At 47.6% G+C, this 25,283-nt stretch overlaps 1 protein-coding gene across 1 annotated transcript; it reads left to right on the top strand.

The window, feature by feature from the left end:
• The first annotated feature begins 21,342 nt into the window (after window positions 1–21,342).
• Window positions 21,343–21,876, top strand: LOC136295095 (DNA ligase 1-like). Its single transcript, XM_066193435.1, is given in 2 exon segments — window positions 21,343–21,429; window positions 21,431–21,876. Coding segments are annotated over 2 exon segments (366 nt in total). The 3' UTR covers window positions 21,710–21,876.
• Window positions 21,877–25,283: the final 3,407 nt, after the last annotated feature.

The following is a 25,283-nucleotide window of genomic DNA, read 5'->3' as shown; positions in this document are numbered from 1 at the left end:
CTGTTTCTTGTCGTGTGCGGGGATGACAGGGACTCATCAGCTTCAAATGGGGTTTATTTTTTTGTTGGTTTTTTTTTCCTGATTCTGGCCCAACTTCTGGGTCGTTTTTCTTGGCTTTCGTTGGTGGACGCTCAGCTGCAGGAAATGGGAGGTCTGGAGCGGGATGGGTGAATTTATAGAACTCTGGAATGGGTTGGGGTTGGAAGGGAATTTTGGGATCATCCCATCCCACCCCTGCCATGGGCAGGGACACGTCCCGTTATCCCAGGCTGCTCCCGGTGTCCAGCCTGGCCTTGGACTCTGCCAGGGATCCAGGGGCTTCTCCGGGAATTCCAGCCCAGCCAGGAATTCCCAATCTCCCATCCATCCCTTCCCTCTGGCAGTGGGAAGCCATCCCCTGTGTCCTGTCCCTCCATGACCTTGTTTGTTAATTAAACCAAATTTATAACATCCGAGGCCACGCCCAAGATCCAGGCCGGGAGCACCATCTACTTCCTCCCCGATTGTTTGGTGTGGAGCTCTTCGGATCCTCGGCAGAATCCCGGAATCATTAAGTTTGGGAAAGGTCTCCAGTATCAAGTCCAGTTGTCCCCAGCACTTCCAAGGCCTCCATCGACCATGTCCCCAAGTGCCACCTCCACAGGGATTTAAATCCCTCCAGGAGTGGGGATTTCCAGGAAAAAACTTTCCCAAAATCCAGCCCAAACTCCTCTGGCCCATCCTCATCCTCCTGGTGCTGTGGGGACATTCCAGGTGCACATTCCTGCCAAATCCCATCTCCAGCAGGAAGGGAAATTCCTCGGACAATTCGGGAACAGCCTCAGTGGGGCTCAGGCTCTGAGTGGTGCTGTCAACATCTTCCCAGATCCTGCCGAATTCCCGGCTCCCCGGGATTGTGAATCACCCCAAAATCCAGGGAATATGAGTCGAGGTGATGGGTGATTTACGAAATCCGACACCGCAAGACCGCGGGAGCTGTAAAATCCAGGGAATTCTGGAGTTCAACACCACGGAGCGAGGAGGATCCAGGAGGAGGGGGAAAAAAAAAAAAGGCGTTTGGACATCTTGGTCCCAATCCAGACATCTTGATCCCAACAAAGTGTCAACAGCTTGGATGGAAAACACGGGAAAACGTTCCTCAGGAAAGCGAAAAGAACAAATCCTCCCCAGTTTATTAAATAAACCGCGGATGTTTTTTCCTGGGGAATTTTTTTTTTTTCTCGTAGTCATCTGGAACACATCAGGGGGGGAAAAAAAGAGATGTCAGAAAGCCGGGAACGGGGATCAAACGGCGGATGACATTTCAGTCTGGGATCTCGCTTCCACCAGCGTGGAACTCATAAAAACAGCCTGGGTGTCGGGCACGGAACACGGAGTCACTTCTCCCGGGGATTTTGGGAATGAAACACGTGGATCATTTAAACTGCAGTTAAATCATTAAAACTGAGGATCTTGGGAGAAGCCTCTGCACTGGAAGAGCTCATTTTAAATTACAGGACCTTGGTCTGAGCGGCATTTTTTATTCTGGAAGCGGGAATGCTTCCCGCCGTTGGATAATCTCCGTCCCTGCTCTGATGTGGGGTGGATCCTGCAGGCAGAGTCACGGAGCTTTCCTTGGAAAATTGTGTGGAATAGCCCAGGAGATCCAGATTTAATCTCCTGATCCCGTTGTTGGGTGAGAGGGATTGTGTCTGGGATCTGTGGTGAGTCAAATTCCAGGCTGGTGGAATCCAGGAGGAGCCCCCATTCCTGGAGGGATTTAATATCCCTGTGGATGGACACTTGGGAACATGGTGGGAAGGGTTGGATTCCATCTTGGAGGGATTTTCCAACCTCAGCTATTCCGTCCTTCTGTCATTCCAAGCCTTCCACTGAGAGCTCCGTCCTAAATGAGTTTTCCCTCCCGAAAAAATAGGGAAGCGCTGGGATAACGGATTGCTCTGGAAGAGACAAAGGGCAGCCACTCCCTGTGCACCACCGGGGTTATTCCGACATTTTTGTGCCTCTTATAAATCCTCATTGCCGTGGAATGAAGAGGGAAAAAATCCTTCCCCCGTCCGGGATCTGCCTTGCCCCACTCGCCATCCTCGTGGTCCTGCCTGGAACATCAGGAAGATCCGAGTGCAGGAGGTTTCCATGGATTTAGCAGTCCAAGTTCCCTTGGAATTTTTTTCTGGGATGTCCCCGATGGACCTCACCGGTTTCTCCCAGTTCATGGGGATTTTCCCGGGGGTGACGGCGGCTCGTGGGGGCGCAAAGGGTCTGTTGGTGTGAGGAGAACCTCTGGAGAGGGGAAGGAGGGAAAGAGAAGGGAAGAAGGGAAGAAGGGAAAAATTAAAAAAGAGGAGAAGGGAAAAAGGAAAAAAGGAAAAAAGGGAAGAAAGTGAAGAAAGGGAAGAAGAAGGAAAAAAGGGAAGAAGTGAAGAAGGGAAAAAGCGGAAAAGGGAAAAAGGGAAAAAGGTAAAAAGGGAAAAAGGGAAAAAGGGAAGAAGGGAAGAAAGGGAAGAAAGGTAGAATGGAAGAGGGGTAGAAGGGAAGAAAAGAAGAAGGAAAAAAGGGAAAAAGTGAAGAAAGGGAAGAAAGGGAAGAAGAAGGAAAAAAGGGAAGAAGTGCAGAAGGGGGAAAGGGAAGAAAGGAAGAATGGAAGAGGGGAAGAAGGAAAGAATGGAAGAAGGGAAGAAAGGAAGAAGGGAAGAAAGGCAGAAGGGAAGAAAGGCAGAAGGGAAGAAAGTAGGAGTGGAAGAGGGGAAGAAGGAAAACATGGAAGAAAGGAAGAATGGAAGAAGGGAAGAAGGAAAAAAGGGAAGAAGGGAAGAAGGGAAGATTGCCTTCAGACCTCTTGCAAGCCGTGAAAAATGGCCTGTGCGTCCCACTGACGGAGAATCATGGGATTGCAGAATTGTTAAGACGGGAAAAGACCTTTAATATTGTATTATATTAAACATTACATCAATATTAAAACATTTATTTAAATTATCTTTTATAATAATATTAACGTACGAATATTAATATTTATGAATATTAATTAAGAGTTTACTAATTAATATATGCAGTTATGTAACACAAGGGTATAGAGCCACGCCCATTTCAAATCCCTGTGGGAGCCAGATTTGGGTGTGTGCCCTGCACCCCCGATTCCCGTAACACTATTTTCCCAAATAATTATTTCGTTCCAATAAAAGCACCTGCCCGTAATCATTCTCTGATTATTTGTTTCAACGCTCTCAAACTGGGCCGAGCTTAAACTCGGGATTGTTCCGAGCCTGACTTCAGGCAGCTTTAACCGAGGGCTGACGGATTTTTTCCTCTAAAACCTCGGCCGCCTCCCCTGGGCGCCCTCGGTGCCGGAATTGCGGCACTGGCGACACTCCCGCGTCCCAAATTGCCGCGGGGACGTTTCCATGGGACGCTCCTGCCCATCCCAGCCCTGACAAACCCTCACTCTTGTGGCCGCGGAGCGTTTTGTTGTTGGTTTTTTTTTCCCCTGCCCTACGTTTTTTTGGCCGCTCCGTTAAAGTCTAAATCCGGGCTCTGCAGACTTTGGCGAAGGTGAATTCCACAGGATGTGGGGCCGTTTCCTCTAATTTCTCTGAAATACGGGCTCCAGTAAAGTTTTACGGATTGTTTTCCTGCCTCTCTTCCTGTTCTCCTGTCAGGGAGCGGGAATGGCGGCAGATGGATTTTCCTCTCCCACTTTTCCACTCCATGGGAGATTCCCAAACCAGAAATATCCCAAAAACTGAACTCCTCATGGGACATTCCCAATTTTTGGTCGGACTGTTTTCCAGCCTCTCTTCCTGTTCACCTTTCAGGGGCTGGGGATTGCGGCAGATGCATTTTCCTCTCCCAGTTTTCCACTCCATGGGAGATTTCCCGATTTTTGGTCGGACTGTTTTCCAGCCTCTCTTCCTGTTCACCTTTCAGGGACTGGGAATGGCGGCAGATGCATTTTCCTCTCTCACTTTTCCACTCCATGGAGATTCCCAAACCAGAAACATCCCTGAAACTGAACTCCCCATGGGAGATTCCCAATTTTTGCTCCTTAAATCCAAACTCCTTTGCTGCTGGTGAGGATCCAGCTCCTCCAAAAAACGCTGATCCCCCTTTTTTCCAAAGGTTTTATTCATTCCTGGTGTCTCTGCTCTGGGTAAGGATGAGGTTTTGGTGTCCTCCCTCAATCCAAGCCCAATTCCCCCTGGAATTTCCAAGGTTGGACGGGGCTTGGAGCACCCTGGGATAGCGGAAGGTGTCCCTGCCCATGGCACTGGATGGGCTTTGCAGTCCCAAACCTTTCCAGGATTCCATGAAAACAGAAAAATCCAGGAGCAGCGTCCCATAAAACCCCTGGAAGGACAACGGCGTACTTGGCACTGCAGATGTTTCTTTCCACCCTGACTTGTTTTAAAATTATTTTTTCCTTCTCCTTCCCAGAAAGAATTCCCTGAATCCCAGTTCCCCGCCGCTGGGAGGAAGGGATGGGCCAGCAGCAAAGGGCTGTGAACGGCTTTCCCAGAATTCCAGGCCTGGGACTGAAGGAAAAACACTCAGCAAAGGTTCCCAGGCCAAAAGCCCTGGGGCAACTGAAAGCAAAATTAAAAGGGGGGGAAAAGAAAAAAAAAAAGAAATGAATATTCCCGATTAAACCCAAACCCCAAAGCCCAAGGAAAACACTAAAGGCAATGATTAATGTGACGGCTGGGCAGCTTTCCCCGAAGGCCCGAGTTCCCCGCGGGATAATCAAACTGGCCTTAAAAATGATAAACAGAGCCACCGCCGACCGAAAAATGTTCCTTGGTCCCGCCACGCTCCGGCTCTTCCAACAGAGGCCGCTTCATCGGGGCGGAGGGAAAAAACCAACCAACAACAAAAACCAACAAACCAACACTGAAATAAACGAATCAAATAAAACAAAACCCGCAGGCCCCGCACTGGGGTGCTTTTCTTTTTCTTTTTTTTTTCCCCCCAACGTTCCCTCAGTTCTTTTTTGGCCGCTCCGTTCCCTCCCCGGTGTCCTGGGGTAAACAATTCCCAAAAAAAGAGACGCCTGTGTCCCTGAATTCCAGCAAAGGTAGCGCTTTGTCGTGGCCTCCCAGAAAGGCTCTCTGTGTGAGCGGCTTCTCCACCAAACCCGGAGACCTTTGGGCCTTTGGATTCATTTTTCTCCCATTTCATTTTATTTTATTTTATTTTATTTTATTTTATTTTATTTTATTTTATTTTATTTTATTTTATTTTATTTTATTTTATTTTATTTTATTTTATTTTATTTTATTTTATTTTATTTTATTTTATTTTATTTTATTTTATTTCATTTTATTTCATTTTATTTTATCTTATTTCATTTCATTTCATTTCATTTTATTTTATTTTGTTGTATTTTATTATTTTATTTTTTTATTTTTGTATTTCATTTTATTTTATTTTATTTTATTTTGTTGTATTTTATTATTTTATTTTTTTATTTTTGTATTTTATTTTATTTCATTTCATTTCATTTTATTTTATTGTTTTGTATTTTATTTTATTTTATTTAATTTTTTTTGTTTTATTTTATTTTATTTTATTTCATTTCATTTCATTTCATTTTATTGTTTTGAATTTTATTTTATTTTATTTCATTTTATTTTTTGTTTTATTTTATTTTATTTTATTTCATTTCATTTTATTTTATATTGTTGTATTTTATTTTATTTTATTTTACTTTATTTTATTTTATTGTTTTGTTTTGGGTTTTTTTTGTATTTTATTTTATGTTACTGTTTTGTATTTTATTTTATTTTATTTTATGTTACTGTTTTGTATTTTATTTTATTTTGTTGTATTCTATTTTATTTTATTTTGTTGTATTTTATTTAATTTTATTTTTATTTTAATTTTATTTTTTGAATTTTTCTTCCTCTCCCAAAATTTCCCGCTCCTTTTCCATCAGCAGCTCCGGATTCCTTAAAGGAGATTCCTCTTCCTCCTTCCTCTTCCTCTTCCTCCCGTCGCCTGTTTTCCCACCGCCTGCTCCCCACAAACCCCAAAAACCATTCCTTGGAAAAACTTCAGCCCCCGTTCCCACACTCCCTGGGCTCCTTGGAGGTGGCACCAGGATTTTCCAGGCGAGGATGGAAAGGGATCTTTTTGCACGGATCAAATCCCCAAACCCCGTGGGTGAGAAGGCCGAGCTCTGTTCTGGAGGAAGGGAAATCGGAAAAGGCTGGAAAATCAGCCCAGACAGGAGATTTGGAGGGCCGAGGTTCCAGCTTCTTCCCTTCTTCCTTTCTTCCCGTTTTCCCTTCTTCCCTTTTTCCCTTCTTCCCTTTTTCTCTTCTTCCCTTTTTCCCTTCTTCACTTCCGCCCTTCTGCCTTTTTTTCCTTCTTCTTCCCCTCTTCCATTCTTCCTTTCTGCCCTTTTTCCCTTTTTCCCTTTTCCCCTTTTTCCTTTTGCCCTTCTGCCCTTTTTTCCTTCTTCTTCCCTTCTTTCCTCTTCCTTTCTTCCTTTCTTCTTTTTTTACCTTTTCCCCTTTTTTCACCTTTTTTCCCTTTCTTCCCTCCTTCCCTTTTTTCCTTCTTCTTCTTCCCTTCTCCTCTTTCCCTCCTTCCCCTCTCCAGAGGTTCTCCTCACACCAACAGACCCTTTGCGCCCCCACGAGCCGCCGTCACCCCCGGGAAAATCCCCATGAACTGGGAGAAACCGGTGAGGTCCATCGGGGACATCCCAGAGAAAAATCCAGGGGAACTTGGACTCCCCAGGGTGAAATCCCCAGCAGAGAAGGAGCTGCCTTGGCTCCCTGGGAATTCAGGAGGAAAATCGTGGAATTCTGGGAGCTGGAAGGAACTTTGAGCTCATCCAGAGTGACCCACCCCTTGGATGGGCTGATAAATGACAGATCAAAGAGATAAACAACAGCTTCAAGTGATAAATGACAGATAAAAGTGATAAATGACAGATAAAAGTGATAAATAACAGTTTAAAGTGATAAATGACAGATAAAAGTGATAAATGACAGATAAAAGTGATAAATGACAGATAAAAGTGATAAATAACAGTTTAAAGTGATAAATGACAGATAAAAGTGATAAATGACAGATAAAAGTGATAAATAACAGTTTAAAGTGATAAATGACAGCTTAAATTTGGGAATCTCAGCTAAGTGATGGAATTCTGGGATGGTTTGGGGTGGGAAGGGACCTTAAATCCCATCCCATTCCATGGGCAGGGTCACCTCCCATTATCCCAGTGTGATCCAACCTGGCCTTGGACATTCCAGGGATCCAGGGGCAGCCACAGCTGCTCTGGGAATTCCAGCCCAGCCCCTCCCAGCCAGGAATTCCATCCCAAAATCCCATCCAGCCCTGCTCTCTGGCTGTGGGAAGCCATTCTCCCATTACTCCATTTCCCAAGAAGATATTCCGTATTCCGTATTCCATAAAGTGAAGAGTGAGACCTGCAGTTCCCAACCCAGCAATGTCACCCAGGGAACCTGAGGCAGCTGGAAATAAAGGATTCATCCCAGGGATCCAAACACCATTGGTGGGATGGACCAATGGAAAATCCAGCCCGGTTCCCAGGGTGACTGGCAGTGCCCAGAACATTCCCGCGAAAGCGAAATCCCAGAACATTCCCGCGAAAACGAAATCCACACTTTAGGCAACGACAGGGAGATGAAATCCCGACTTCGGTCCATCCTTGGACATTCCCAAAACGCGGGTGGAAAATGTTGGACGGGAGCATGAGGACGTGGTTGTAGGTAACACCTGGAGCAGCAAATTCATTGGAATCGCGGAATTGATTTCTTGGAATTCCCAGAGCAGCTGTGGCTGCCCCTGGATCCCGGGAATGTCCAAGGCCAGGTTGGATCACACTGGGATAATGGGAAGTGTCCCTGCCCATGGAATGGGATGGGATTTAAGGTCCCTTCCCACCCCAAACCATCCCAGAATTCCAACACTTAGCTGAGATTCCCAAATTTAAGCTGTCATTTATCACTTTAAACTGTTATTTATCACTTTTATCTGTCATTTATCACTTTAAACTCTTATTTATCACTTTTATCTGTCATTTATCACTTTTATCTGTCATTTATCACTTTTATCTGTCATTTATCACTTTAAGGTGTCATTTATCACTTTTATCTGTCATTTATCACCTGAAGCTGTTGTTTATCTCTTTGATCTGCCATTTATCAGCCCATCCAAGGGGTGGGTCACTCTGGATGAGCTCAAAGTTCCTTCCAGCTCCCAGAATTCCACGATTTTCCTCCTGAATTCCCAGGGAGCCAAGGCAGCTCCTTCTCTGCTGGGGATTTCACCCTGGGGAGTCCAAGTTCCCCTGGATTTTTCTCTGGGATGTCCCCGATGGACCTCACCGGTTTCTCCCAGTTCATGGGGATTTTCCCGGGGGTGACGGCGGCTCGTGGGGGCGCAAAGGGTCTGTTGGTGTGAGGAGAACCTCTGGAGAGGGGAAGGAGGGAAAGAGAAGGGAAGAAGAAGGAAAAAAGGGCAGAAGGGCAAAAGGAAAAAGGGGAAAAGGGAAAAAGGGAAAAAGGGCAGAAAGGAAGAATGGAAGAGGGGAAGAAGAAGGAAAAAAAGGCAGAAGGGCGGAAGTGAAGAAGGGAAAAAGGGAAGAAGAGAAAAAGGGAAGAAGGGAAAAAGGGAAGAAGGGAAAACGGGAAGAAAGGAAGAAGGGAAGAAGCTGGAACCTCGGCCCTCCAAATCTCCTGTCTGGGCTGATTTTCCAGCCTTTTCCGATTTCCCTTCCTCCAGAACAGAGCTCGGCCTTCTCACCCACGGGGTTTGGGGATTTGATCCGTGCAAAAAGATCCCTTTCCATCCTCGCCTGGAAAATCCTGGTGCCACCTCCAAGGAGCCCAGGGAGTGTGGGAACGGGGGCCGAAGTTTTTCCAAGGAATGGTTTTTGGGGTTTGTGGGGAGCAGGCGGTGGGAAAACAGGCGACGGGAGGAAGAGGAAGAGGAAGGAGGAAGAGGAATCTCCTTTAAGGAATCCGGAGCCGCCGATGGTTTTGATGGGTTATTTTGGGAGCAGCTTTTCCTGAATCCTCTCCCATGTGTTCCAATTTATTCCGTGTTGCCACGGCCCTTCCCGAACGTTACGCCAAACCCGACCTCTAGCGAATGCTCCCAAATCCCCAAAATCCCACCGCGCTCCTGCGCATTTAGGGCATCTACCATTTGTTATCGGGAAAGAAAATTCCTTCATCAGCCATAAAAACCGCTCGGAGTCCGATTGGTCCCTTATCGGTTCTGATAAGGACCCGAAATAAGACCAGGTGATAACGGGAGCCCCACCCTCGACCTGATTGTTTCAATCCCATGTGGAAATGAGGAGAAAGGAGAAGGAATTAGGAGTTATCAGGCAGGGAATTGGTTTTTATTCACCTCGGGGTGTTGCTTTTCCGTCAAATCCGGGATTTATTATTAAAGAAATCCTTCCCAGGCGGATCCCGAAATCTTATTTTCTCCCCTTTCGCAGCGAAGGAGACTCAATCCATTTCTCAGAGCTTCCTCTGGAATAATTTATGGCTCTGGATCGAATTATTGCCACCTCCAGACCTCTCTTCTCCCCGAACATGGGACCTTTTGAATCCTCTCATCCCCATAAAAACATTCCTCTTTTTTTTTTTTTTTTTTTTTTTTTTTTTTTTTTTTTTTTTTTCGCAAGGAAAGGGAAAATCTGCCCCAGAGAAATTTCCAGAGGAATTTTGGAGCAACTGGGAGATTATGAGGACAATGAGGGACAAAGGGGTGAAAAGGGGGAGGTGGGAAAACACCAAAGCCACTTTTTTTTTTTTTTTTTTTTTGGTTTTTTTTTTTGGGATTGGGCGATTTCAGGCTGATCCAGGGATCTGGGATGGCAAAAGACGCTGTGGGAAGGGTAAATCGTTGTGATCCCTGATGGAAAGGTGTTTCCTCACCTTTATTCCAGGTTTATTCCAGATAAATAGGAGAGGAATTGTCCCGGAAAGTCTCTGTGTCCAAGTGTCTCTTTTTTTTTCCAACGGGGACTCGTGGCAGGGAGAGAAACACAGGGGAAAAGGGGGAAGGAAAGGCTGGAAAAACCACGGGGAAAAGGGAGAAATTCAGGGAGAAAAGCCTGGGAAAATAAATGGGAAAAGGGAGAAATTCAAGGAAAAAAGGCTGGGAAAGCCAAGGGGAAAAGGGAGAAATTCAGGGGGAAAAGGCTGGAAAAACAAAGGGGAAAAGGGAGAAATTCAGGGGGAAAAGGTTGGGAAAATAAATGGGAAAAGGGAGAAATTCAAGGAAAAAAGGTTGGGAAAGCCAAGGGGAAAAGGGAAAAATTCAGGGAGCAAAGACAGGAGAAAGCAAAGGAAAAAGGGAGAAACTGAGAGAGCAAAGACAGGAAAAGGCTGGAAAAGCAGAGGGGGAAAGGGAGAAACACAGAGGGAAAAAGCTGGGAAAATAAAGGCAAAAAGAGAGAAATTCGGGGAGAAAATGTTGGAAAAATAAATGGGAAAAGGGGAAATTCAGGGGGGAAAAAAAGCTGGAAAAATAAATGGGAAAAGGGAGAAATTCAGGGGGAAAAAAGGCTGGGAAAAATAAATGGGAAAAACTGGAAAAATAAATGGGAGCAAAGGCTGGAAAAATCAGCCCAGACAGGAGATTTTAAGAGCTGAGATTCCAAGGTGAAATCCCTGCAGAGAAGGAACTCCCTTGGCATCCTGGGAATTCAGGAACTCCAAGAAATTCTTATTTCTCCTTAATTTCCACGCCCACCTCCCCCACTTCAGCCTTTTCCCAAATCCAGGGGTGTTTTTCCCTGCTCCGGCATTCCCCGGGCACCTCAGGGGTTAATCCAGGGAAGGGAGATCGATTTTCCTGCCTGGAACGAGTTTGTAACCTGAGCCCGGCTGGGGATGGGCGGAGGGTTGGATTCCCAGCCTGGAATGTGATCCCGGAATTTTTCCAGGCCCCCCTCCAGGGGGTTTTGTGATGTTCTGCAAATTGAGAATCCTCAGGATGCTCCCAGGAAATGCTAAAAATGCCCTGGGTGCTGTTTGGGAAGTAGGATTGGGAATAGCTGGGCTGGGAGAGGTTTGTAGGTTTGTCTGTGGGATTGATGGGACCCCAATAAAAAATCCACCCAAATTCCCCCCAAAAAGCCCCTAAACAAAAAAACAAACAGCAAAGCGCACCAAAACCGACCAGCTAAACAAAAAAATCCCAAAAAAACAACAAAAAAACCCACACACACAAACCTAAACAAAGAAATCAAAAAAACAAACAAGGAAAAAAACCCAAAAAACAACAAAAAAACCACCCCGAAAAAATCCACAATCCCCCCAAAAAACCCCAAACCAACAAACAAACAACAAAAACCCCACCAAAACCAACCGATCAACAACAACCAAAAAATCCACACAAAACAACCAACCAAACAAAAAAGATCCGAAAAACAAAACAGAAAAACGAACAACAACAAAAAAAATTCCACAACCCCCTTAAACTCCCCCAAACAAACAAACTGCAAAACCCAACCAACCGAAAAACCACACAAAAACCAAACCAAACAAACCCTAAAACCAAGAAACCAACCAAACAAACCGGCCCAAGAATCCACAACCCCCAAATCCCCCCAAACAAACAAAGAAACAACAAAAAAAACCACCAAAACCAGACCAAGAAAAAAAAACCACCACAGAAAACACCAACCAAGTAAAAAAACCCCAAAAATTAAACAAACAAACAAAAAAACCCAACTCCAAACCCCCCACAAACCCCCCAAAACAAGCAAAAGACGAACCCCCACCAAACCCAACCAACAACGACCAAAAAACCACAAAAAACCAACCAAGCAAAAAAACCCCGAAAATAAAAGCGACAAAAAAACCCCAAACCAAAAACCCCTCAACCCCCCCCAAAAACAAGCAAAGAAACAAATAAAAAACCCCCACCAAACCCAACCAAACCAACAACAAAAAAACCCCACAAAAAAACAACCAAGCAAAAAAAACCCCAAAAAACAAAACCAAAAAGCCCCAAACCAAAAAAAAACCCAACCCCCCCCAAAATAAGCAAAGAAACAAACAACAAAACTCCACCAAAACCAACCAAGCAACAAAAAAACCCCCCAAAACCCCACAAAAAAAAACAAGCAAAAAAATCCCCGAAATAAAACCAAGAAAAAAACCCCAAACCAAAAAAATCCGCAATCCCCCAAAAAACCTGAAAACAAAAACCAAACAAGCAACAAAACCCACCAAACCCAACCGAACGCACAGGAAAAAAATCCACAAAAACCAACCAAGCAAAAAAATCCCCACCCAAAAATAAAACCAACGAAAAAACCCCAAACCAAAAAAATCCCACAACCCCCCAAACAAACAACAAAACTGCACCAAAACCAACCAAGTAACAAAAAAACCCCAAAACCCCACAAAAAACCAACCAAGCAAAAAAAATCCCCAAAATAAAACCAACAAAAAAAACCCAAACCAAAAAACCCCACAACCCCCCAAAGTCCCCCAAATGAACAACAAAACCCCACCAAAACCAAACCACCCCCCCAAAAAAATAAACCCACAAAAAATAAAGCCAACAAAAAAACCCCAAACCAAAAAAACCCCACAAACCCCAAACAAACAACAAAACTCCGCCAAAACCCCACCAAAACCAAACCGACCAACCAAAAAAACCCACAAAAAACCAACCAAGCAAAAAAACCCCCAAAATAAAACTGACAAAAAAACCCCAAACCAAAAAAAACCCCACAAGACCCCAAAAAAATCCCAAAAGAGAAACCAACCAACCAACAAAGAGCAAAACCCCACCAAAACCAAACTGACCAACCAAAAAAACCCACAAAAAACCAACCAAGCAAAAAAACCCCAAAATAAAACCGACAAAAAAACCCAAACCAAAAAAACGCCCCACAAGACCCCAAAAAAATCCCAAAAGAGAAACCAACCAACCAACAAAGAGCAAAACCCCACCAAAACCAAACCAACCAACCAACCAAAAAAACCCGCAAAAAACCCAATCAAGCAAAAAACCCCAAAAATAAAACCGACAAAAAAAACCCCCAGACCAAAAAACCCCACAACCCTCCCCAAAAACCCCCCAAACAAAAAGCAAAACCCAACAAACAAGCAACAAAACTCACCAAAACCCCAAACCAACTGACCAACCAACCAAAAAAAAACCCCACAAAAAACCAACCAAGAAAAAAACCCCCAAAATAAAACCGACAAAAAAACCCCAAACCAAAAAACCCCAAACGAAAACCGACCAACAAACAAACAAACAACAACCCCTCCCCAAAACCAAACCAACCAACCAAAAAAAAACGCCACAAAAAACCTACCAAGCAAAAAAATCCCCAAAATAAAATTGACAAAAAAACCCCAAACCAAAAAAAGCCACAACCCCCCAAAGTCCCCCAAACGAACAACAAAACCCACCAAAACCAAACCACCCCCCCAAAAAAATAAACCCACAAAAAATAAAGCCAACAAAAAAACCCCAAACCAAAAAAACCCCACAAACCCCAAACAAACAACAAAACTCCGCCAAAACCCCACCAAAACCGAACCGACCAACCAAAAAAACCCACAAAAAACCAACCAAGCAAAAAAACCCCCAAATAAAACTGACAAAAAAACCCCAAACCAAAAAAACGCCCCACAAGACCCCAAAAAAATCCCAAAAGAGAAACCAACCAACCAACAAAGAGCAAAACCCCACCAAAACCAAACCAACCAACCAACCAACCAAAAAAAAAAAACCCCAAAAATAAAACCGACAAAAAAACCCAAACCAAAAAACCCCACAAACCCCAAACAAACAGAAAACCCCACCAAACCCCAACCAACCAACCAACCAAAAAAACCCACAAGAAACCAACCAAGAAAAAAAACCCCAAAAAATAAAACCGACAAAAAACCCCAAACCGAAAAAACCCCACAACTCCCCCAAAAAACCCCAAAACGAGAACCGACCAACCCACCACCACCAACCCCTCACCGAACCCAAACCTTTTCCCCTGCTTCCCCTTGGAGCAAACCACTGATTATTCCCAGAAAAATTGGGATTTTTTTTTTCCAATTTTTTTTTTCCAAAAATTCTTTCCAAAATTTTTTTTCCCCCTCCCCGCCGGCTGTGGAAGGATCCCCTCAGCTGTCAAAGAGAGGATGATTTCTTTTTAGAGGATGATTTTCTTTCCTCCATTTTCTGGAATTCTTTCCTGATGGATTAATTGGGGACGAGAGTGGGATATTTGCTGGATCACCTTCAAGCAATTAAAAAAAACCCCCCCGAACCCTCTGAAATTTAAACCCCCCAAAAATTAAACTCTGGCGGTGATTCCTCTGAATTCCGAAAAGTCGTTTTGTTTAGGTGTTAGATAAAATTAATGAGTTTTAAAATTAATGAATTAATTAAATTTAATCTCTATTTTTAAAATAACTAATAATAATTAAAAAACGGGGCTCAAGGTCTTGTCTGAAGCCGCGTGGACAAGCTGCGGCGGAAAACGGGATGAACCCCAAAATCCGGGTGGGATCTTCTGGAAGCAAAGGTAACACACACACCCCCAAAAAACCCCCAAACCCCAAAAACCCGCCAAAAACCAACTCCACCCCGAAAAATCCCAACAAACCCAAAAATCCCCCAAACCCATGTGGGAAAGGAACTCGAAATATTCCCACTGGAGCTTTCGCCGGCAGGGTTTGTACCTTGGGTTGATTTTTGGTTGATTTTTGCTTGATTTTGGTTCCTTTGGCGGATTTTTCCTGCTTGGATTTGGAGGAAGGCAAAGGAAGGGGTGGAGAAGCAAATGGGACAAGGCTGGAGGGTCCACCCCAATCCCTGGGACAAGGCTGGAAGCTCCATCCCAATCCTTGGGACAAGGCTGGAAGGTCCATCCCAATCCTTGGGACAAGGCTGGAAGGTCCATCCCAATCCTTGGGACAAGGCTGGAGGTTCCATCCCAATCCCTGGGACAAGGCTGGAAGGTCCATCCCAATCCCTGGGACAAGGCTGGAGGCTCCATCCCAAGGCTGGAAGGTCCATCCCAATCCCTGGGACAAGGCTGGAAGCTCCATCCCAATCCCTGGGACAAGGCTGGAAGGTCCATCCCAATCCTTGGGACAAGGCTGGAAGGTCCATCCCAAGGCTGGAAGGTCCATCCCAATTCTTGGGACAAGGCTGGAAGCTCCATCCCAAGGCTGGAAGGTCCATCCCAATCCCTGGGACAAGGCTGGAAGGTCCATCCCAAGGCTGGAAGGTCCATCCCAATCCCTGGGACAAGGCTGGAAGGTCCATCCCAAGGCTGGAAGGTCCATCCCAATCCTTGGGACAAGGCTGGAAGGTCCATCCCAATTCTTGGGACAAGGCTGGAAGGTCCATCCCAATCCCTGGGACAAGGCTGGAAGGTCCATCCCAATCCCTGGGACAAGGCTGGAAGGTCCATCCCAATCCTTGGGACAAGGCTGGAGGTTCCATCCCAATCCTTGGGACAAGGCTGGAAGCTCCATCCCAATCCTTGGGACAAGGCTGGAAGCTCCATCCCAATCCCTGGGACAAGGCTGGAAGCTCCATCCCAATCCCTGGGACAAGGCTGGAAGGTCCATCCCAAGGCTGGAAGGTCCATCCCAAGGCTGGAAGGTCCATCCCAATTCTTGGGACAAGGCTGGAAGGTCCATCCCAAGGCTGGAAGGTCCATCCCAAGGCTGGAAGGTCCATCCCAATTCCTGGGACAAGGCTGGAAGGTCCATCCCAATCCCTGGGACAAGGCTGGAGGCTCCATCCCAAGGCTGGAAGGTCCATCCCAATCCCTGGGACAGGGCTGGAAGGTCCATCCCAAGGCTGGAAGGTCCATCCCAATCCCTGGGACAAGGCTGGAAGGTCCATCCCAAGGCTGGAAGGTCCATCCCAAGGCTGGAAGGTCCATCCCAATTCTTGGGACAAGGCTGGAAGGTCCATCCCAAGGCTGGAAGGTCCATCCCAAGGCTGGAAGGTCCATCCCAATTCCTGGGACAAGGCTGGAAGGTCCATCCCAATCCCTGGGACAAGGCTGGAGGCTCCATCCCAAGGCTGGAAGGTCCATCCCAATCCCTGGGACAGGGCTGGAAGCTCCATCCCAATCCCTGGGACAAGGCTGGAAGGTCCATCCCAGTCCCTGGGACAAGGCTGGAAGGTCCATCCCAAGGCTGGAGGCTCCATCCCAATCCCTGGGCCAAGGCTGGAGGCTCCATCCCAATCCCTGCACCCCTGGGATGTGTCTGCCGCTCCCACTCCCCCCTATCCCTCTCTTTTCGGGCCCGGAATTTGGGATGGGATCGTTCCTACACCATCTGTGGGAACGACCTCGCCAGCTGCCTTCGCCAGGAATTCTTGGAACGGCGATAAAAACCAAACTCATTTCTGGACCCCGCGCGTTTGATCCGGGATCCCGCTTCCACCCCAACCCTAAAGTTAGTCCCGGACTTTGGATCTGATCACAGACCCGGCGCTGGCAGCGAGGAGCAGAACCCTCCTCCTCCTCCTCCTCCCAATTCCCTCCTCCGACCGCAGCGGGTTTTCATTCCTGGAGGCCACATCTGGCCTGGATGCGACGTTTGTTCCCTGATTCCGACCGAAAAATCTGGAGGCAAGATGTGCTCGGAGCTCTTGGCAGGGCTGGGGAGCGATGAGTGACGGGGAGTGATAACCCCGGGCTGCTGGCGGGTTCCTGCCCCAGATCCCGGGACGCCGGGGCGGGATTCGGGATTGCTCCGCTTTCCCCAAATGCCGGAGGGGGAGGAATGTCTGCACCACAGAGCACTGGGATGGTTTTCCGGAGGTTTTATGGCGCTGCGGGGCCTGTGGATCATGGGAAAAGGGAGATCCGTCCTTGTTAAAGCTGGGTGTGGACAAGATGGATGTTCTGGATGTTTCCAGACCCCCTGGAAAAATTTTATTGAAATTTAATCAATGATGTTCTCATCCAAAATTGATGAATCCCTGATTTTGTGATTTCCTGATTGTTTCTGTGGGAATCGTGCAGTTACCTGGAGACATTTGGGTCTGGATCCATCCTGGGATGATCCATCACCGTCTGACCTGGAGACATTTGGATCTGGATCCATCCTGGGATGATCCATCACCGTCTGACCTGGAGACATTTGGATCTGGATCCATCCTGGGACGATCCATCACCGTCTGACCTGGAGACATTTGGGTCTGGATCCATCCTGGGATGATCCTGATGCTCTCCATTTCTGGTCTAGGATTGTCCACTTCCACTATCTCCGGTTGTTCCAAGTCCTGTCCAAGTTGGCTTTGGACACATCCAAGGATCCAGGGGCAGCCAGAGCTTCTCTGGGAATTCCATCCCAGCCCCTCCCCATCCTCCCAGCCAGGAATTCCTTCCCAAAATCCCACCAAACCCCCACCTCTTACAGGTTAAACGACCTTGGCTGATTTGATAGGGAAGGAAACACAAAATCCACATCCCAGTGGTTGCATCTCCCAAAAACGTGGCGTTATCCGAGAGGGAAGATGTTGGGAAGACTCTGGAACATCATCCCTGGACAAATCATTCCCTAGGACAACTCCAATGAGTCGATGAGATCTCACCTGTTCTCCCTGTCTGGATCTTCACAAAATTCCGATCTTCAAGGAATTCTGATCTCCATAAAATTCCGATCTTCACAAAATTCCGATCTTCATGAAATTCTGATCTTCATAAAATTCTGATCCTCACAATTATGATCTTCCAAATTCCAGTCTTCACAAAATTCTGATCTCCATAGAATTCTGGTCTTCACAAAATTCCAATCTTCATAAAATTCCAATCCCCACAATTCTGATCCTCAAAATTCCAATCTCCACAAAATTCTGATCTCCATAAAATTCCAATCTCCACAAAATTCTGATCTCCATGAAATTCCGATCTTCATGAAATTCCAATCTTCATAAAATTCCAATCCCCACAATTCTGATCCTCAAAATTCCAATCTCCACAAAATTCTGATCTCCATTATATTCCGACCTTCACAAAATTCCGATCTTCACCATTCCAATCTTCACAAAATCCCAGGGAACTCTCCCAGCCCCTCAGGGAACGTCCTTGTGGGACTCCAGAGCTTCTCCTCCCCGTCCTGCGCCTCCGTCACCGGTCCTGCCTGGCAGCTGGCCCCGCTGGGAGCCGGGAAAAGGCGGGATTGGTTTCCGGCAGGACGAGCCTGGGATGAATCCTTGACGCAGCCTGGAGCAGATGTTGGGAGCCGAGGAGCTCTGGCACAGCTGGAATTCCACATGGATGAGGGAGGAGCAGACCTGGCTGGAACTCCTTTAAACCGGGATGGGACATTCCTCTGGAATATTTCAGCTTGGCACTCCGAGCCCTCTCCTTTTCCTTTGCTTTTTCCTAAGTTTTTTTCCCCTGTTTTCCAACTGTGCCCATGAGATTTCACTGGTGAAGTTTTGCGGCGAGGCAAAAGCCAATTTTGATTGGAAAAATAAGATTCTGTGGGATATTTTTTTAATTTAAATTTTTTTTTTTTTAATTTAAATTCCATGGATCTGCGTGGAGGTGGAAAAACTCCCATTCAGGAAAACTTACCTGATTTTTGTGTGATTTAAAAAAAAAATAAAAAAGTTACCTTGCTGACTAAAACTTGGCCTGGGCTGCGTTTGCGGATCATGGAATTTCCATGTGGTTTTGGATCACGGAATGTATTTCTGGGCTGTATGTAAGGATCATGGAATGTATTTCTGGATCATGGGATGCATTTCTGGACCATGGGACGAATTTCTGGATCATGGAACATATTTCTGGGATGCATTCCTGGATCATGAAATTTATTTCTGGATCATGGGATGGATTTCTGGATCACGGAACGTATTTCTGGGATGCATTCCTGGATCACGGAATTTATTTGTGGACCACGGAATGCATCTCTGGATCACGGAATGTATTTCCGGATCATCACGGCACGACACAACCAATTTTAAAAAAAAAAATCATCAAAAATCCGTGCCCGCTTAAGAGATAACAATGTTTTATTTTTCAGCGCAATCACTGCTGGGGGGATTCCTCCTGGGCAAAGCCAACGGTTCCCTGGAAGGCAACGGAATGACAATTCCCGGGCTTTTCCCACCCCGTACCTCAGTTGAGGCGTTTCTCCCAAGCTCCACATTTTCCTTTGGGGCCTCTCCACGGATCCAACCCATCTTGGAATTCCTGGATGAGCTGGATCGGTGCCGTTCAACCTGACAGCCGCCCTCCCTAAAATAAATTCCTAATTCCGTGATATTTATACTCGACGCTTTCCTGAGTCATCCGGGCTCGGGGTGTTGGTCCCTTTCGCTCCCGGCTTAATCTTGGCCGCAAACTGGGTTTGCAAATTAGGGATCGGCCAGAAGGGATCCCAACAGGGATCAGCCAGAAGGAATTCGGGGGATCTGATGTCATTCCTCTCTTTTCCCATGGGGCTGGAGCATCTTGTGAGTAGGAAAAACACAAATTCTTCTCCTTCCTCACCTGGATCCTCCCGGTGCTGCTTCCGGGATTGTCGTGAGGGGCTGGACGGAGCCCAGGGAAGGGACTGGAGAATCCCTGAGGGAGCTGGAAAGGGGCTGAGGCTGGAGAAAAGGGGGATCAGGGGGGACCTGGTGGCTCTGCACAAGTCCCTGCCAGGAGCGGACAGCCGGGGAACAGGGATAGGAGGAGAGGGAACGGCCTCAGGGGAGGATCAGTGTGGAAATTGGGAAATGGCCCAAAGGGATCATCCAGGAGAGCTGGAGAGGGACAAGGGATGGAGGGACGGGACACAGGGAATGGCTTCCCCCTGCCAGAGGGCAGGGATGGATGGGAGATTGGGAATTGGGAATTCCTGGCTGGGATGGAATTCCCAGATTTGCTGTGGCTGCCCCTGGATCCCTGGCAGTGCCCAAGGCCAGGTTGGATCACCCTGGGACAGCGGGAGGTGTCCCTGCCCAGGACAGGGGCTGGCACTGGATGATCTTTCAGGTCCTTTCCAATGGAAACCATTCCATGATTCCATCCCTGGAAGAGGGATGTCCAGGTGTTGCCTGGATCCCCCCTGGATTGAACACCTCAGGAGCTTTACCCCCTGGAACTGAAGGATGTTTGGCTCCAACCCGAGCTAAAACTGGTGACAGTGAGATGAAATCCCCGTGGACACCTGTGGGATGCTGCCTTCAGTCAGATCCCGAGGTTTGTTTTCCACAAAAAAAGCCTTTTCCATGCAGCATTTCCCTCCTTTCCCTGAACAGCAAATCCCGAGGTTTGTTTTCCACAAAAAAAGCCTTTTCCATGCAGCATTTCCCTCCTTTCCCTGAACAGCATTCCCAGGGCAGGGCTGGAGGGATTTAAAATCCATGGAGGGATTTAAAATCCCTGTGGATGTGGCACTCGGGGACACGATTTAGGCTTGGAAGGCTTTCCCAACCCCAATAATTCCACGATTCCCCGATTTAGCACATCCAGAGCAGCTGTTTGCCCTCGGAACGTTCTCCTGACCGCTGTGCGAACCCTCTGCTCTCCCGAGGGCTCCCTGGGTGGGTGTGGGATGTTTGGGATGAATCCAGGGCTGGGAGGGGTGAGCATGTCACCGAGGATGCACTTCGCCGTGTCCCGGTCGGGAACGAGCAGAGTTCCACAAAAACACCGAGGGGAAAGGGGAGAGCCGCCAACAATTCCCAGCCTTTGTTCCTCCCCCTCATCCCACACCTCCAGGGACGGGACCTCTGGCAAAGAGGGATCCCGGGATGTGGAGCCCGGCAGGGATTGTTCCATGAGCTCATCTCTCCTCGTGTGCTGGATCCAGGGAGGCTCCAGGCGTTGGAATTCCAGCAGTGGGAAGGAATGAGGCAGCTCCTGGAATCTGCTGCGTCCCACCTCGTTCCCACTGGATCCAGGATCTCCCTGGAGTGGGGACCCAGGGTGTGCTCAAGGTGTCACTGAGGTGATTCTTTCCCTGCTGAGGGTCTGGAAAAACGGGAAGAGGAGGGATATAACTGCCTTGGATTCGGTTTCCGGGAACCCCCTAATTTGGGGTCTTTTCTTTACAAAGTCCTGCGCCAGGGTTTAAAAGATGAGCAGAACCTCGGTCTTTAAAGGAGTTCATTCGATTTTCTCATCTCGAGGTCCGCGCGCCGCTTAACACCAGGCCGGAAAACACCTCTGCCGAAAAAGCTGCCCAGGTTTAGTGCTCGAGGTCTTTTAAAGGTTTCTAGCCCAGTTAACTCTTAGAACGTGCCGCGTTTCGAGTTTTGTGCCGGTAATCACAATAATCGATTCTGGACGCGCAATTCCTACACCAAACGCGTTCCACCGATGTCTCTGTGCCGCCGCCACAGCAGAGGACGGAGATGAAGGAGAAGGAGAAGAAGAGGAAGGATAAGAAGGAGAAGAAGAAGGAGGAGAAGAAGGAGAAGAAGGAGAAGAAGGAGAAGAAGGAAGGAGGAGGAGGAGAAGGAGAAGGAGGAGGAGGAGAAGGAGGAGAAGGAGAAGGAGAAGGAGAAGGAGAAGGAGAAGGAGAAGGAGAAGGAGAAGGAGAAGGAGAAGGAGAAGGAGAAGGAGAAGGAGAAGGAGAAGGAGAAGGAGAAGGAGAAGGAGAAGGAGAAGAAGGAGAAGGAGAAGGAGAAGAAGGAGAACTTAAGGCACCGCCCAAAATTCTCCTCCTTGCTCTCACCTACTTCCATTCTAAAAACCCAAACCTACGAATTTTCACCCTGAGACAAACGAACCTACTGTTACCTAATTTAAATCTTTGTTGTTTTCAATTCATCCCTAAGTGCAGGAAGCTTTTCCCATGGGCTGAGGTCAAAGGCAACGCTGTCCTGGGGTCCCAGCCGGAGTCTCGGACCACCCAGGGCGATTCGAGGGGTTTTCCTCGTGCCCTGGACTCCGACACGCGGGGAGCGTGGGAGGTGAGCGGGGCTGGTAAACACGGCATTCCTATCCCCACCCTTCCCGGGAAAACACAAAATCAGGGATTGATAGCAAACAGACGGTCCGGCTGTGTGGTTACGAGGTGATTCCCGCTCCAGATGCTCCGGACAATCCGCAGGAATTGTTGTTCTCAAGCCAATGAAAAAACGAGGGAATCGCCGCAAGGGTGGAACGCCACCGTTTTCCTGGAGTTTAGGTTGGATTTCCAAGATTCCTGGGGAAGGGAAAAGTTTTGTGCAGCAGGTGGGGAACTTGGAATTCCTCAACGGGAGAGGCAGGAGGGCCAAGAATTCCTGGAGCAAGGGCTGGATGCCCTTGGGTTGGTGCTGGAGCATCTCTTGAGTCAGGACACTGGGATGGTGTTCCCATCCCTGGACTGATGCCTTGGGAAGGCTGAGCTGGAACAGAGATGGGACAGAGCTGGAAAATAAAGGAGAGATTTATTAAAAGGCCTTTAAGGTTCACCTGGGGCAGGACGAGAGCCTGGCCAGGGCTACACCCAAGGTGGACCCAAAATGGTCACAAAATGATCACAAAATGGTCACAAAATGGACACAAAATGGTCACAAAATGGGCACAAAATGGTCACAAAATGGACACAAAATGGACACAAAATGGGCACAAAATGGACACAAAATGGTCACAAAATGGGCACAAAATGGACACAAAATGATCACAAAATGGGCACAAAATGGTCACAAAATGGACACAAAATGGGCACAAAATGGGCACAAAATGGACACAAAATGGACACAAAATGGACACAAAATGGACACAAAATGGACACAAAATGGGCACAAAATGGACCCAAAATGGTCACAAAATGGGCACAAAATGGGCACAAAATGGGCACAAAATGGACACAAAATGGACAAACGGTCACAGGGTCTCCCACTTTGATCAGTTTTGGTCCATTTGCATCTTGGGGTTGAATTGTCCAATTCCAGCTGCAGGTGATGCAGTCCCATCCTTCTTGTTTCCTCCCTTCAGCCACCGTTGTTTGTGCTTTGGGGCCTGAACACTTGTGCCAGTTGTCCTTGGTGTGCAGCAGGAGAAGGATTTGTTTAGTGTCCCTGCTGTGTGCAGAGAGCTGAGTGACACTGACTGTGAGCTCAGAGCTGCGCCCCTGGGAATACACGGAAATAAAACTTCAGGCATCGGGGGATTCAAATCGTGGAGGTGGCACTTGGGGACACGGCTCTGTGGTGGCCTTGGCCGTGCTGGACTCCATGATCTCAGAGATCTTTTCCATCCTCGGGGATTCGGTGGCCTCTCCTTGCGCACAGCACAATCCCTGGAAATCCCAAAATTCCGCTGCCTGGCTCCAGAAATATTTCAGGATGGGGCGAGGGCAGCCAGTTGGAGGGTGGAAACCAACTCATTCCCTGCTCCAGGCCGGGATTTCCCTCCCTTATCCCGGGTTTTATTCCTCCCTGATCCCAGATGATGTTTTTGGGATGCACGGAAAGGGCGCTTCAGCTTTCCCAGGAATATCCCTTCGTGGATCCAAACCCTGCTGCCTCTCAGATCTCGGATTTGGGATGGCAGGGCCATGAAAGTGCCTGGAAAAGGGGCTGGGGTTTTGTGGGATTCCTTTGGGAATGCCCTGGAGCCGTCCTGGGATTTATCCCCACACGTTCCCAGTGCCCCGGCCAGATGGGACACACATTTCGGGAATCCGGATTGAAAGGTTCCGTGGAATCCCTTTGTTTGTTTTCTTCCCAGAGCGGAGAGATAATTTAATAACCCGGCCCCTTAATGAGTACCACAATTAACGAGGTTTAGGAACGTTCCCTGGACCTCCTACAAATCCCTTTCAAGTCCCATCGCTTCATCCCGGCCTTGGGAATTCCCACCCATTCCAGAGGGTCTCCAGGCTGGGAATTGTCGCTCCTGGATTTATTTTCCATCGCGGGGGAGGAGCCTGGAATGGAGGCGTGGGTACAGACACACAAAACCCTTCCCTGGGCTTTTCCTGGAATCTTGGAGGGGCACATCCAGCTCAGAGAGAGAGACCCCGAGCTGGGCCAGGGCAGAACTTCCGTGGGGAATCCCGGTGGGATTGGAATTTAATTCGCTTGTCCCAAAATTTCCATCCCGAGGACGTGCCAACGTTGGGTTGGCATGGCCGGGCTTTGGGGGAGAGGGAAAACCCGTGGGCAGGGACAATTCCCAGACTGGTCAGAATTCCATCCAGCCTGGCCTTGGGCGCTTCCAGGGATGGGACAGCCCCAATTTCTCTGGGAAATCCATCCCAGGGTTTCACCGCCCTCATTGGAAACCCTCCTGAATCTCCAATTAATTCTCCCCTCTTTAATTAGTCCTCTCCACCTCCTCTCCTTCCCTCTTCGTCCTCCAGTCCCCGATGGGAATGGCCACAGAAATTCCAAAATTTCCAGGTCCGTACGGAAATTTAAATGACCTCAGGGCACCTTATTTTAACTCCTCCTGCCTTTGTGTGGACAACAGAAGTCGTCCCTGGAATTCTGCTGGGATTCAAGACATCCCGTAGTGGTTATTAAATTGAATTCTGTTTTGTGCCCATTTTGTGTCCATTTTGTGTCCATTTTGTGCCCATTTTGTGCCCATTTTGTGTCCATTTTGTGTCCATTTTGTGTCCATTTTGTGCCCATTTTGTGCCCATTTTGTGCCCATTTTGTGACCATTTTGTGTCCATTTTGTGCCCATTTTGTGTCCATTTTGTGTCCATTTTGTGCCCATTTTGTGCCCATTTTGTGACCATTTTGTGTCCATTTTGTGTCCATTTTGTGTCCATTTTGTGCCCATTTTATGTCCATTTTGTGACCATTTTGTGCCCATTTTGTGTCCATTTTGTGTCCATTTTGTGTCCATTTTGTGTCCATTTTGTGCCCATTTTGTGTCCATTTTGTGACCATTTTATGACCATTTTGTGTCCATTTTGTGTCCATTTTGTGCCCATTTTGTGTCCATTTTGTGCCCATTTTGTGCCCATTTTGTGTCCATTTTGTGACCATTTTATGACCATTTTGGATCCTCCTCGGGTGTATCCCTGGCCAGGCTCTCGTCCTGCCCCAGGTGTGTCCTTAAAAACCTTTTCAGAAATCTCTCCTTTATTCTCCAGCTCTGTGCAGTCTCTGCTCCAGCTCAGCCTTCCCACTCTGGGAATTCCCAGGCTGGAGCTCCTTTTCCAGCCCCGGGCAGAAGGAAAAGAAACCCGAGGCAGGTTTGGGAACGTCCCCACAGGATCAGGGCTGGGAAATGCTGCCGGAATTCCCGATCCAGGGAATGTCCCGAACTCCCGGAGCGGAGCGCGGGCCCGGAGCCGCAGGAGCTCCGTGGGAATGCCGGGAGGGTTTTCCTGCCCCTAATTCCCCCC

Source organism: Chamaea fasciata, unplaced genomic scaffold, assembly GCF_029207755.1.
Source record: "Chamaea fasciata isolate MVZ Bird 193981 ecotype frontalis unplaced genomic scaffold, bChaFas1.0.hap1 SCAF_1, whole genome shotgun sequence".
In the NCBI taxonomy this organism is placed as follows: domain Eukaryota; kingdom Metazoa; phylum Chordata; class Aves; order Passeriformes; family Sylviidae; genus Chamaea; species Chamaea fasciata.
This window is presented reverse-complemented; position numbering and strand designations above follow the sequence as displayed.